Genomic DNA, 14,420 nt, shown 5'->3' on the forward strand with positions numbered 1-14,420 from the left:
CTGTAGCAGCGTGGCTACTGCAGTGACACAGATAGCTGATGGAGCCCCCTTGCCCCAGCATCGATAGTCTGTATGCATGACTCCAAGGCTGTTGGAAAGGGAAGGAAAAGCATCTCCCATTTTGCAATATATATTAATACACGTTTGCGCCTTTTATCATTTCTTTTTTTTAGAACTTTGCAACACGTTTTTATGTTTGCTTTATATCTATTACAGTGTCTGAAACCTAAAGAAATACAATTTCTCTTCCAATTCCGATGTGTGTGTAAATATCATTTGTCTGGACTCAGCACACTCAATGCCATGGTTTCCTGGCCTGTATCTGCTCTGAAATCATCAAGCTCTGTCTGTCTACCACTTATAGCTTACCGGCTGGGTCACGTCCATCAGTGTGCCAGGTGACTCTGAAAGAAGTAACCCCCAGAGACATTACGGGGGCTCATTTGGGGGGATTCAACTTCATATAGATTTTTTTCTTTTACTCTGGGAAGGAGGCAGAAAGGATTTTCTGTCATTTTCTTCTGGATGTAAGTGGCAACATGGTTCTAGCAGGTGGACCCCAGTATATAACTCGAAGCATTTCCATCGATTCAATGGCTGTGAGTCTCATGTCGCAATAAGAGCAGGGGTGGATCAAGGATTTATAGTTCAGTCTGCTTTCTCCCTCATTGAGTGGTATAATCCAGCTTTATTTAATTTCACTTATTTTTTCTTTATTGAAGTATAGTTGATTTACAATGTTGTGTTAGCTTCTGGTGTACAGCAAAGTGATTCATATATATATATTTATATATAAATTTTATTTTACTGTTTTCAAAATGTTTAATGGGTCATTTTACATTTAACAAATAGATTTATGCCCCCAGTTTGCTATTTTTATCATTTGCATAATGGGGAAGAAAAACATTTGTATTAATCCCACCTGGAAGCTCAAGATGTGATGAATGCAATATTCCTCATCTCTGATGGATTTGTATGTTTCATACACCAGGCTTCGTCACAGCGATAATTCTCCCTTGAGAACATCCTGGGATTGGAAACAGAAATCCATCAGGTCTACAGAGCCCTCTAATGGCCCAGACCTTAAATGTAGCATGTGTATTTGGGAAATAGATATTTCCCAGAATCTTCTCTGGAAATATCCTTATCTGCTTATAGGGAGATGCCTGCTTATCAAGACCACAGGGCTGACTTTGCTTCTCTGGTTCTGTGTTTACAAATATGGACCCGATAAAGGACAAATCCATCCCTCCATGTTTTTAACTCCCAGGAACTTAAATAGGAAGAAATCCTGTGTGTGTGTGTGTGTGTGTGTGCGCGCGTGTGTGAGCGTGTGTGCGTGCACGCACCGCATTATTCTTTCAAAACAGCATTTTCCATCTAGTCCCGTGAGATGCTGTGAAAAGCGCATCTTTGATCATAGAAGGGTGGGGGCTGCATCTCCTTTTGCATTTTTCATAGTCCCTTTCAGCATGTACGGGGCTCTGAGGACTTCTGCAACAAAATCTCTGTGTACTCTCTTTAAATAAGAGCTTCTCAAATAGTCTCCCATTCCCCTCAAAATACTCTATTCTTAGGAAATGGATTTTTGGTAAACATTTTTAAAAAGTATTACATCCCTGGAAACCAAATATATGGGAAATAAATAAGATTTTTACCAGAGATCAAGACCAAAAAAAAAATCATGTGTATAAATACACATAGATATATGTGTACATGCAAGGTTGTCTCCTTTTTTCTTCAGAAAATGTCCTGGAGTGTTTTCTATGCTGACTTGGTTACCTAACTTTAATTCAGATATTCACCGTCCCCTCCCACCAGGCCTTTCCTTAGGGATTGTGGTCCTGGGCACATACTTTTTTTGGCACAGGGGCTCTCCATATAAGCATTCTGAGTCACTTGATGTGAACGTGCCAGCAGCATCCTGGTGGCCAGTCTCACGGGACCCCGTAAGTGAAATGCCGGCCAGTGGGACAGGTCTGCTTGTCAGCCAGCCTCTTCGCAGCAGGCCTGGCCACCAAGTTCCAGGGCAACCTGGTGATGTATGAGCCCCAGACTCCTGGGGTATGAGATGGACCCTCCCTGTGGAGTTAGGGTGGGAGAATGCTCCAAAGTGGAAAGATGGGGGCCGGGCCCATGCAGCTCCTGGTCCAGGGGTGTCCTGCTTGGATGGCATTGCTAGCGGTAGCTGGTTCCCACAACCAGAGGGTGATCTAAAAAATTCCAAGAAAGGTGCTCAAAAGCGTGGGGACCCCTTGAGAGGCAGGGTCCCTTCTTGCCTGTCTTCCTGTCAAATAGCAGTGAGGAAGAAAAGATGGCTTGTTTTTGGATTTTTTTTTCATAGCAGATACCCCAACTATTTGGTCTAAATCTTTTCCCGACAATGACGTCACATATTTTCTCTCTTTGATATAGCTTTCTTGTTTACGAATCCAAAGGGATTATCTTCTGAACAGCCCAGCTTGTTTCTCGAAGCCCTCCTGTCCCCCTGATGTGCGGGAAGGCAAGACATCAGCACAGCCTTTAAATCGTGTGACCGTCGGGATCACATCAGCACTATTTACTTTGCTACTCTTAGATCTCCGTTGTCCAGCCTAAAGCTGCATCTTACATTTTAAGTTCGTGAAATCAACCTCTTTTTCCTAGCCAGTCAAACTGAAATAGATTTTTCAACTTGCAAAATACGTTCACGAGACGGCCCTTTTTCATCTCCTCAATCCTGATGGGGCCAGACTGCGATTATTTACATGTACGTCACTGGCTTCCTGGGTGTCTGTAACCTGCTTTTAAATACCGCCCTGGCTTTTCTTTTCAATGTAGCATATTTCTGGACCAGCTGCTTCTACTTTCAGTTGATATTTTTTTCAAAGTAAACATGTTAACATTCTTTGAAGACAGAAAGAATTAATAAGATGAAAATCGGAAAGAGGAAAAAATAGTGCTTTTCAAGCCCAGAGTCAGTCAGTATGGGTTGAAATTTATTTCTTTACATATGGATATACAATAGTTGAAAAGTCTAGCATTATTCTCCTTAATTGCCTTTGTACCTTTGTGGAAAATTAGTTGTCCATATGTGTATAGTTCTATTTCTGGACTGGTTTTCCATTGATCTTTTTGCTTAGGTTTATGCCAGTACCACACTATCTTGATGACTGTCCCTTTATACTGTCTTGAAACTAGATAGGGTTAGTCCTTCAACTTTGTTATTCTTTTTCAGAATTGTTTCCGCTAGTCTAGGTTCTTTGAGTTTCCATATGAATTTTAGAATCAATTTGTAAGTTTCTACAAACTTTTGGGACATTGTATTAGATTTCTAGGGCTGTCGTAATAAAGCACCACAAATAGTGTGGCTTAAAGTAACAGGCGTTTATTCTCTCACAGTTCTGCGGCTAGAGGTCCAAGATCAAGGTGTCAGCAGGGCCGTGTTCCCTCTGAAAGGCTCTGGGGGAGGATTCTTTCTTGCACCTCTAATTTCTGTTGGTTGCTGGCAATCCTTGGTGTTCATTGGTGTGTAGACCCATCATTCCACTCTCTGCCTCTGTCATCACACTGCATTTTCCCTGTGTGTCTGTGTACGCTGTATCTTCACATGGCATTGTCTTTGTGTCTTTATATCCAGAATTCCCTTTTCTTATAAGGACACCAGCTATTGCATTAAGGCCCATCCTAATCCAGTACGATCTCATGTTATTTTTATTACATCTGCAAAGAACCTATTGCCAAATAAGGTCACATTCAAAGGTTTCTGATAGATGTGAATTTTACAGGGGACTGGGTGGGCACAGTATTCAACCCAATACAGGTGATTGGAATTGCATTGATTCTGTAGATCAATTTGGGGAGCATTAACATCTTAATAATATTGAGTTGTCTGACCCATAAACACAGTATATCTCTCCCTTTATTAAGATCTTTAACTTATCTTTGCTTTGTTTTGTAGTATTCAGTATACAAGCATTTCACATCTTTTGTTGGGTGGTTTACCCCTAAGTATTTCGTATTTTTAGTGTGACTGTAAATCATATTTTAAAAATTTCAGTTTCTGGGTTTTTATACTGTTATATGTAAATATAACTGATTTTTGTATATTGATGCTGTATCCTGCAGCCTTGTTAAACTCAATATTAGTTCCTTAGTTTTTTTGCAGATTTCACTGGATTTTCTATATAGGTGATTGTATCTAATGAGAATAAAGATAGTATTATTTCTTCCTTTCTAAATTGGATGCCCTTTATTTCTTTTTCCTGCCTTATTTCACTGTCTAGTACTGCTAGTATAATGTCGAAAAGAAGTGGTGAAGAAGTTGTCCTTGCCTTGATCTTAGGGGAAAAGCGTCCAGTCTTTTGTTATTAAGCATGATGATAGCTGTAGGTTTTTGTAGATACCCTTTATCAGGTTGAGGAAGTTGACTTTTTTACCTACCTTGTTCAGAGTTTTGGACAGGACTGGAGGTGGATTTTTTCAAATACTTTCTCTACACTATTAAGATGATCATATGAGTTTTCTTTTTTAATTTGTTAAAATGATGAATTATATTCATTGGTTTTCACATGGTAAATCAATCATGCATTCCTCAGGTAAATTCCATTTGGTCATGATGCATTATACTTGTATACATATTTTTATTCAATTTGCCAAAACTTTTTCTAGAGTTTTTCTGTCTATATTCATGAGGTTTATTAGTCTGCAGGGTGTTTTTTTAAAATAACATCTTTGTCTGATTTTAGTACCAGGGTAATGCTTGCCTCATAGAATGACTTGGGAAGTATTCCCTCATCTTCAATTTTCCAGGAAAGATTATATGGGACTGGTATTTTTTCTTCCATAAATATGTGGTTGAATTCACCAGAGAAGCCATCTGGGCCTGAAGGGTTGTTATTACTATTATTATTATTATTAATGGACAAATGTCTTAAACTACAAATGTAATTCCTTTAATCGATATAGAGCAATTCAAGTCATTTCTTTTTGAGTAAGCCTTGGGAGTTTGTGTTTCTTAAGAAATTTGTCTGTTTCTTTTAAGTTGTCAAATGTATTGGAATAAAGTGGTTCATAATATTTCCTTAATATTCTTCCTAATGTCTGTGGCTCTGCCCCCACTCTCATTTCTTTTTCTTTTTTAAAAATTTATTTATTTATTTTTGGCTGCCTTGGGTCTTCATTGCTGCGTGCGGGCTTTCTCTAGTTGTGGTGAGCGGGGGCTACTCTTCGTTGCGGTGCGTGGGCTTCTCATTGCGGTGGCTTCGCTTGTTGTGGAGCCTGTGCTGTAGGCGCACAGGCTTCAGTGATTGTGGCTCGCAGGCTCTAGAGTGTAGGCTCAGTAGTTGTGGTGCACAGGCTTAGTTGCTCCACGGCATGTGGGATCTTCCTGGACCAGGGCTCTAGCCCATGTCCTGTGCATTGGCAGGCGGATTCTTAACCACTATGCCACCAGGGAAGCCCCGTCATTTCTGATATCGATAATTTGTGCACTTTCTCTATCTTCTTTTTACCCTTGATCAGTCTGGCTAGAGAATTTTATTAGTCTTCTCAAAGATTAAAACTATCTTTTTGACTTTGTTGATATTCATATTTTCTCTCTCTTTCTTGTCTTCTATTTCATTAATTTCCACTTTGATCTGTATAATTTTCCCCATTTTTATTTATGGTTTTATTTGCTGTGTGTATTTTTTTCACCCGAGTAGAGGCTGAGGTTTACTAATTTGAGACCTTTCTTCTTTTCTTAAATAGGGGTTTAGTGCTATAAATTTTCCCCCAAGTACTGCTTTAGTAGCATCTCACAAATTTTGTTGTGCTGTTTTTATTTTTGTTCAGTTCAAAGTATTTTCTAATTTCCACTATGATTTCTTCAACTCATCAGGTTATTAATAAAGTGTTAATTTTGTCCAAATATTGGAGGATTTTCCAGAGATAATTATGTTACTGATTTCTAACTTAATTCCAATGAACTCAGAGAACATACTTTATATGACTTGAATATTTTTAAGTATATTGAGACCTGTTTTATGCCTCTGGAATATTGTCTACCATGTTCCATGTTTCATGTGTACACAGAAAGAAAATGTACTCTGTTATTGTGTGGAATGCTAAGTGTGAATTAGGTCATATTGGGTCATAGTGTTACCTGTGTCTTCTGTAACCTTGTTTATTTTCTCTCTACTTGTTCTACTATTAAAAATTAACTATTGAAATTTCTTCTACAAAATTATGCATTTTTCTCTTTCATTTTTCTGCTTTCTTGGTTCTTGCTTCCTGTATTTTGAAGCTCTATAATTGAATGTACAAATGTTTGGGAATTAACTCCTTTTTATATCGGGAAATTACCTTCTTTATCCCTGATAATACTTTTTGATATGAAATATACTTTGTTTGATGTTAATTTAACTATTCTAGCTTTCTTTTTGTTAAGTTGGCATCCTAGATCTTTTTCCATCCTTTTACTTTTAACTGTTTGTGTCTCTATATTTAAAGTTAGTTTCTTGTAGGCAGTATCTAGTTGAGTCTTGCTCTTTTTAAATTCAACCTGACAATCTCTGCCTTTCATTATATTATACAGACCATTTTCATTCAAGGTGATTATCATATGGTGAAGTCTAAATCTAGCACCTTGATTTTTTTTTTTCTATTATCCCATCTGTTTTAACCCTTCCACCTCATTTTTCTTTTGGATTAATCCATCATTTTTATTATTCTCCTTTATTTCTTTTGTTTATTAGCTTTAACTTATTATTTTGTTACTTTAGTGGTTGCTTTAGGGCTTAAATAACTTATCACAGTCTACCTCCAAACAGTAGTATACCATTTCAGGTATAGTGTAAAAACCTCACAATAGTATACTTACATTTCTTCCCTTCTGGTTTTTGTGCTATTTTGTCATGGAGTTTACTTTTTAATGTGAAGTAACTTCACATTACTTTATTATTTTTTAAGCAATCAATTAGCTTTTAAGGAGATTTAATAATAACTAAAGTCATATGTTCTTACCTATGTAGTTACCATTTCTGATGCTTTTCACTCCTTTTTGTGGATCCATCTTTCCATGTGATAGCATTTCTTCTGCCTGAAAACTGTTCTTTCACATTAGTTCTAGGGCAGATCTGATGGTGATAAATTCTCTCTGTTTTTGTATGTCTGAAAAAACTCTCCATCTCATTTTTGTGTTTTAAAAATAGTTTCAAGAGGCACAGAATTCTAGGTTGGCAGTTTCTTCCTCTCGGTACTTCAAAGATATTGATTCTCTGTCTTTTTGCTTGCATTATTTCTGGTGGTTAATCTGCTGTTATTCTTATGTCATTCCTTGTAAGTGACATGTCTTTTTTTGCCTGGCCACTTTTAAGAATTTCTTTTTAATGCTAGTGTCGAGAAATTAGTTACGATGGGCCCAGGTGTGCTCCATGTGTCTCCCATCCTCTTTGGCCAGTGGCTGCACAAAGCTTGTACTTTTCATGGTGAATGGCAGGAATCCAAAGAAAACAAGTCAAGGAGGCAAGCACATTTCAAGCCTTTGCTTGCATTATGTTCACTGACATCCCTTGCCCAAAGCATGTGGCATGGTCACCCCCAAGTCAAGGCATAAGGAAGTGAACTCCATCTGTCATGAGGCCAGGGCAGGGCTAGGCATAAGGATTATGCTCAATTGTACACTATATTGGAGGAAGTCCAGTACCTTAATTGTAAACTTAAGATGTCCTTAGCAGAAGACACTTCATGAAATACAGCATAGAAGGTTATTATAATTGGTAGTTATTTCCCATTGGATATTTCTCCTCAGTGTGGTTTCACATCTAGTCTCCTTTCTTAGGTACACATCCCAGGTCATCTCTTCTAGACTTTGGATGGTAAAACAGTAGTTGGGATCAAGCTCCCAAAAAGCTCAAGAATGTTGGGACCGCATCAGATCTACTCCAGTGGTGATGCAGGTGTGAGGAATGAGAAAAGATTCGTTTTCTTTTGTTATGTTAAGGAAAATTACATGTCACTATGTTTAGACATGGAATGACAGCATTGTGAGTACTTCCGTGCCCTTTTATAAAGGAATACTGCATAAACAGGCAACCCTTTTTTGCTCTTTTTGTAGCTCTATTAAATTACTCTTTGATTATGAGTGCCTTAAGGGATAACTGTCAAGTTTAAGGGAGAAAAACCAAATAGAGATTGAGCCTGAAAAAGCCAGTTACACATTTTGAAGGCAGGCAAACTGGTATGATGGATATTTGATGACAGTAATTTTACACAGACATCATTACTAAGAGTAGTAACAATATGGCTTCCATTTCCATTTTGAGTGTCTCTAATATATTATATTCAGTGCATTTCTTGTCTTTATTACTCATGGTAGTCTTACTAGGTATTATTATTCTCATTTTATGCGTGAAGAAATGGGGGCTCCAAGAAGCTGAATTAACTGCCCAGTGAGAGACAACAAGCAAGTGGCAAAATTGGGGTGCAAACCCAGATTTATTTCAATCAAAGTCAAAGCATAATTGACTAATTTTTTTAATCCTTGATCTCTAAATTCCCATTTGAGCTTCCTTAAGGGGATCTGTTTGGCTCCTAAGGGACCAATGGACATGTTTGTGTGGCCTCAGTTTTTCTGGAGAACAAGCAGAATGTCAAGAATTCCTTTGCACATCTCAGGGGTCCCTAAGATGTGGGACGGGGTCTCTGCAGCAGCCTGGAATAGCATTGGAGTCACAGGACGGTAGATAACCTGGTTCAGCCCATTCTCTTCATCTCCAAATGGGAAAATGATGCCTCTTGAAATGATCTACCTCTTGATTTTTTTTTTAAGGATTCACAGCACAGGTTAAATGCAGTTTGGGGAATACAGTAAAGTAATTCTTTAAAGACAACAAAGTGCATTCCTGCGAGTTAATGTTCATATGTGTCAAGTTGTTAGAGCAGTGTGCATCCTAAATGTAATTTAAGTGTTTGCAAAATCTTAAAAATATAACTTGTACCAGTATACAAGTTGATGAAAAACAAAACTCATGCAGATTTTGAATAGGGGCTGAGGGAATCTATTGACAGTTTTGTGATTGTAATTGTTAAAGAAAGAGGGATCTCAGAAGAGCATTATCCTTGTCAAATTTAAAAGTATATGTGAGGAATAATTGTGCTGCAAAATAGATAATTCAAGACTAACAGCAGGATATGTAAGCAGATTTCCTCCTACAAGGAGTGTGGATATACTAAAAAAAATGTATTATCTGTTCTGCCCCCAGGCTTTTCATACATTTCTGAACTTTTAAGTTTTATGTCTATGATCAACATTAATTAAAATAACTCCTGTTTAAATTTTTTCTCTAAACATCTCTATTTTTATATAATACTTTATCCATTGTGCCCTTTCAATTTCTAGGCAACAGATGGTCAGAATTGAAGCTTATATCAAATACCAAACGTATGTAACTCGAATTGTGTGAAAACTGACCCCAATTCTCTCCACTGTGGTACAGTTTCTGAGGGCTTATTTCAGCTTTGACCTTTACTGTGTAACCTGAGTCTGGGTTAGACCAACCTCAAGGCCATGCTATGTCATGATCTCACAGTAAATGTGCGTTGCTGTTATAGTGGTAAAGCATAGCTGCCTTCCACAGTAAATGAACTAATGTTAGTGCTCAGTATTATAATTTTTTTTTGCGGTACGCGGGCCTCTCACTGTTGTGGCCTCTCCCGTTGTGGAGCACAGGCTCCGGATGCGCAGGCTCAGTGGCCATGGCCCACGGGCCCAGCCGCTCCGTGGCACGCGGGATCCTCCTGGACCGGCAGGCGGACTCTCAACCACTGCACCACCAGGGAAGCCCTATAATTATTTTTGCTATTGTTATAACAGTACTTTCATTCTCTATTTGGTTTTCTTTCTAATCTAAAAATTTTCTTGGGGTAGGAGCTCATTTTGCATTGAAAACTGGGGGATGTGTTTTTCTCTCTTTCGCTCCCTCATAAACACAGTTGGGACAAACAGCATTATGGATGAAGAGTGGATCACATGATAACTGAAACCAGGGGTGGGGCACCTCTGAGGGGAAGAGGCAGGTGGGGTGAGATCACGGTAGACAACAATACCTGCCTTTTTTTTTTTTTTAATAAATTTACTTATTTATTTATTTATTGGCTGCGTTGGATCTTCGTTGCTGCACGTGGGCTTTCTCTAGTTGCGGCCAGCGGGGGCTACTCTTCGTTGCGGTGCACAGGCTTCTCATTGCGGTGGCTTCTCTTGTTGCGGAGCACGGGCTCTAGGCACATGGATTTCAGTCGTTGTGGCTCGCAGGCTCTAGAGCACAGGCTCAGTAGTTGTGGCTCACAGGCTTAGTTGCTCTGCGGCATGTGGCGTCGTCCCGGACCAGGGCTCGAACCTGTGTCCCTTGCATTGGCAGGCGGATTCTAAACCATTGCGCCGCCAGGGAAGTCCCCCTTACTTTTTAAATCTTAGCTTCCTAGGGGGCATCACAGCAGTGGGTAACTGTAACGGGTCCAAGCCTTAGCCCATCTTATCTACTTGTTCCTCTGTAAATCTTGACCTGAGTTTTCTGAGCTGGCAGAGAAGGAGATTCCTTGGATCTTGGTGGCTTTAGGATACATTTCTCAGACATTCTCTTTGTTGCCTGGACTTGGAGCTGAACAAAGGATAAGAACTGGAGCCTGGGCCATGTACCTGAGCATCTTAGGTGGTACTTGGCTGGAGGTGGTTATTTCGCCTCTCCTCATACATAAGTGGTGACTCTGGGAGCCCATGGATGAGCCAGCTAAGTGGTAAATTATCAAAGCGTGCTTTGGGGTATCAGCTGAAATTGGAGGGTTATACATGGAATAGATCACGAAGTCTGATCAGATTCAAGCTCGTGCATGTTTTGTTTCGTTTTAACAGAATGAAGTCCCTGAGGTGAAGAAAGAGGAGACCTTGTTGGATCTGGACTTTGATCCTTTCAAACCCGACATGCCCTCTGCGGGTTCTGCTGGAGTAACCCACTCACCGATGTCGCAGGTACCAAGTGGATTTTTGGATGTTTGGGGCTGATATTTCATAACCTTTAACAAGCTCAGTAAGGCATTCCTCTGACCCCTCTCCCTTTCACGTGACTGTTGACTTTTCTTTTCAGTTGACGAATATTTCCTAATGGGAAGGGAGGGTAGAAAGAGGACTTGATCACTGTCAATTATTCTCAACCTCCCCTAGCATTAGCTTTCTCTACCCGCAGAGCTGGGATAACATACATTCCAGTTTGCCAGGAATCATCCGTCTCAGAATGGTAACCCACAGAACCACATTTGTAGTCGGAAGTGTCCAGGGTTGGATGATACGTTTTATGGCTTCCCAAGATAAGACTGTTTCTTTGGGCTTGGGGTTTAATCTTCTTACTGTTTTCTCTACTTTCCTTCCTCATACTTTGCAAATTAAGGCATGTTTCAAATCACCATGAGATTTTGCCCCAAAAGGAATTTGTTTTCAGTATTGATAGTTCTGAACTTGATGATGGTGATGATGGCCTGTGTGTTCTTGATCATGGCTTGACGCAGAGCTGGCCTTGCTTATCCAAGCTTACCCCTGCTCACGACTTCCTCCCCCTCAACATTTTGCCCATTTCAGTAGTTATTATGATCTCATTGTCCATCAGAGGGATACTGGTGGTGGATGCTGTCATGACCTGTGGGTGATTCCTCTGGAATATAGCTACTTCACAGTTGTCTCTGCTCACGGAAGGAAGTTAACTCAGAATTTTTACTACCCGGAAATTGTTTATGTCAGTAGTTTTGATGTGGTCAGGGCCTCACATTTGAGTTTGGGAAAAATCCAAGGATGCTACAATGTACTTCAAATTAGTGAATCACGGTGTATTGCAAAACTCAGCTTAGGAAGTGAGACCCAGCTCAACTTCCCGGTCATGAAGCCTTCTTGATACGGTACACCTGGGGCACAGACAGCTCCCTGTGACCCTCAATAAATAAAACTCCTCTTTAATCCATATCTTGTTCCAGAATGTGATTGGATTTCTGCAGGCCTGCAGGTTGTGATATTGGAATAAAATAAAAATAAAAATCTGAGACATCAACAAAGCAGGCAATTAAGTAGGTTAGATACTGGTCAGAAAGGTACTTGGCAAACAAAAATAAAAATGGGTCTCTTAGATGAACGTTTCAGGAAGTTCTATTAATTCCCTTTTAAGTTATTCGTGATGTGCCTTAGAATATTAAGGGCTCCAAGAAGTCCTACAATTTAAAAAAACTGTTTAGATTTGTTTAACTTAGGGTTTCCCAAATTTGTTTGACCCCAGAAATCTGTTTTAATGAAACGGTCTTAACATTCATGGGAATGGCCTGTAAAACTCACTTTGGAAAATGCTGATGTAGTCATTGTCAGCAAGTTTGACGATTCTATCCTGGTGGCCAAGCAAAGCAGAAAATGAATGTACGTATCATTCAGAACATCTCCTTTCCAGAGCTTTCGCATTGTATAGAAAGCCAGCAGAAGTCAAGGGACTTCTGCCTTCCCCTCCAACATTTATTACTTCAGTGGCAGGAAGAAAGTTTCCACAGTGGCTGCTGTGATGATCAGGGGGTGAGATACCACAGCATTTCTGTCTGCAAGTCTGACTCAGGAGAGAAACCTCTTCTCTATCAATTCATGATTAAAAGAAGCCATGAATCATGGAAATTAAGGCTAAGAGATTCTTTCAGAATTCAACAAACAAACAAAAAATAACCTTGGTGATATCTTCAAAGGTCTCAGTTTCTGGAGGAAATGTATTACTGCCATCAGGGAAAGCTGTGTGTGCCCCTCTATCCTTCCCTCGGGCCAGGTGATTAACTGCTCTGACTTCCCAGTGGCTGTAATTGAGTCACCTCACCGCAGAGTTGTCCTGTGATCCAGCGCTAACCACATCTCTCCTCTTTGGCTAAGAAGAAACATCTAGGCTGAGATAACAAAAGGCACAGAGCTGTTAGAATCTGCTACCTTCTCTCCCCTTCACTCAAAATGCTCTCCCTTCCCCATCGCCTGACCCCATGTTTTATTTTATTTTATTTTATTTTATTTTGAGATCCAGAGTTTTGCTTTATTAGACATCTGTGAAGACAGTTTGCAGATACAGTCAGATTGTGAATTGCTGCCACGTTCTGTGAAGTTTGAGTTTATAGTGAACAAGACCCCAGTGGCTGTTATTCTAGAATATATTTCCATATTCCAAGCAGATGAGACATGTGATGTTTATGGCCAACAGCTTTCACACTAGTCATCCACTTCAGCCATTTCCCAGCATAAATATGCAGCTTAATCACAGCTACTTCATCTCTACAATGTGGGATTCGATCTTCAACTAATAATGCATTCTGACTCCTGTTTATATAGGTGCATGCAGTTAACCAGACCTGGACTCTAACAGCTAAACTTGATCTAAATAGCATTCTAGGGGTAGGGCAGGCTCTGTAATCCGCACTCATCTTAGCCATCTGACCCCATGTTTTAATTTGTGTTCTTGCTGCTCACAGAACACCTCACCTTGTGATGTCTGCAGTGTCCACACGAGCTTACACATCCTTTCATGATCGGAAGGAGTGATAAACACGTTTCCCATTGCTGCCTTCCTTTGGAGAAAATACCTGTTCTGTCTGCATTATGCAGGGATGTGTAGGAGCTTCTAGGAGCTGTGATTCTTAAGGGGCTGTGAAGCAAGAAAGCATCAACCATTTGGAGAATCAGAAAATGCATATAAGGTGGAGAAGGAGTCCAAGTACCAATAACTGGCTTTCAGTGGAGCTGTTCTACACTTAGTCGTTCTACAAGTGGGTACTAATCCAGAGACCGACCAGGCTGCCCAGAGCTGCAGGGTGGGACCATCAGAGGAGGTCTGGACCAACTGCGGTGGGGGGAGGTTTCAGCTGGAACCACAGGGCCCATCTTCTGTGTAGTACAGAACCCAAACCAGACATCCATAATCCCGTCTGGAAAGTGTCCTATTCTTCAGATGTGAGTACCAGGCTCTCTTAATTTTCTGTTCACATTTAGAGATTCAGAATAAGTGCTCAAACATGGATCTATTCTAGTCACAAAGACATGAGCAGAAAAGGAGGTAGTCTTAGCTGTAATTCTGAGTCACAAAAGAAATAAGAAAGTGTCCCCCACTTTCCCCACACAGTGGAAGTTATTTAAACCATCTGGATTCATTCCCCAGGATCAATAAGCTTCATAATTAAAATGCCAGTAGTAAGTGTAATTCACCCATGTCTTAGGGGGCACCCTGCTAATTTGCACGATTGCCAGTTAATCGAGCTGTGTGTTATCGTCTAATTCAACATACTGAAGAACTATTTTTCTGGAATTCATTTACCATTAACAGGTCATCGTCTTGAATTTGGTAAGGCGGGGTGGGGAGAGGAAAGAGCATTAGCAATGGTTAGGACCTGCATTTCCTCAAAGATGT

The 14,420-nt window shown here is 40.0% G+C and overlaps 1 protein-coding gene across 3 annotated transcripts in view; it reads left to right on the forward strand.

Annotated features, from left to right (window-relative positions):
• AMPH (amphiphysin) overlaps nt 1-14,420 on the forward strand; it is a gene marked incomplete at its 3' end in the record, with an annotated part of 190,513 nt that overhangs the window by 137,216 nt on the left and 38,877 nt on the right. For all 3 annotated transcript variants that reach the window (XM_082846729.1, XM_082846730.1, XM_082846731.1), the window contains exon 12: nt 10,871-10,987. In XM_082846729.1, the coding sequence (XP_082702855.1) occupies nt 10,871-10,987 (117 nt within the window). The remainder of the gene's footprint in view (nt 1-10,870; nt 10,988-14,420) is intronic.

The sequence above is a fragment of the Leucopleurus acutus genome (genome assembly GCF_964270905.1).
Source record: "Leucopleurus acutus genome assembly, chromosome: 9".
Classification (NCBI taxonomy): Eukaryota; Metazoa; Chordata; class Mammalia; order Artiodactyla; family Delphinidae; genus Leucopleurus; species Leucopleurus acutus.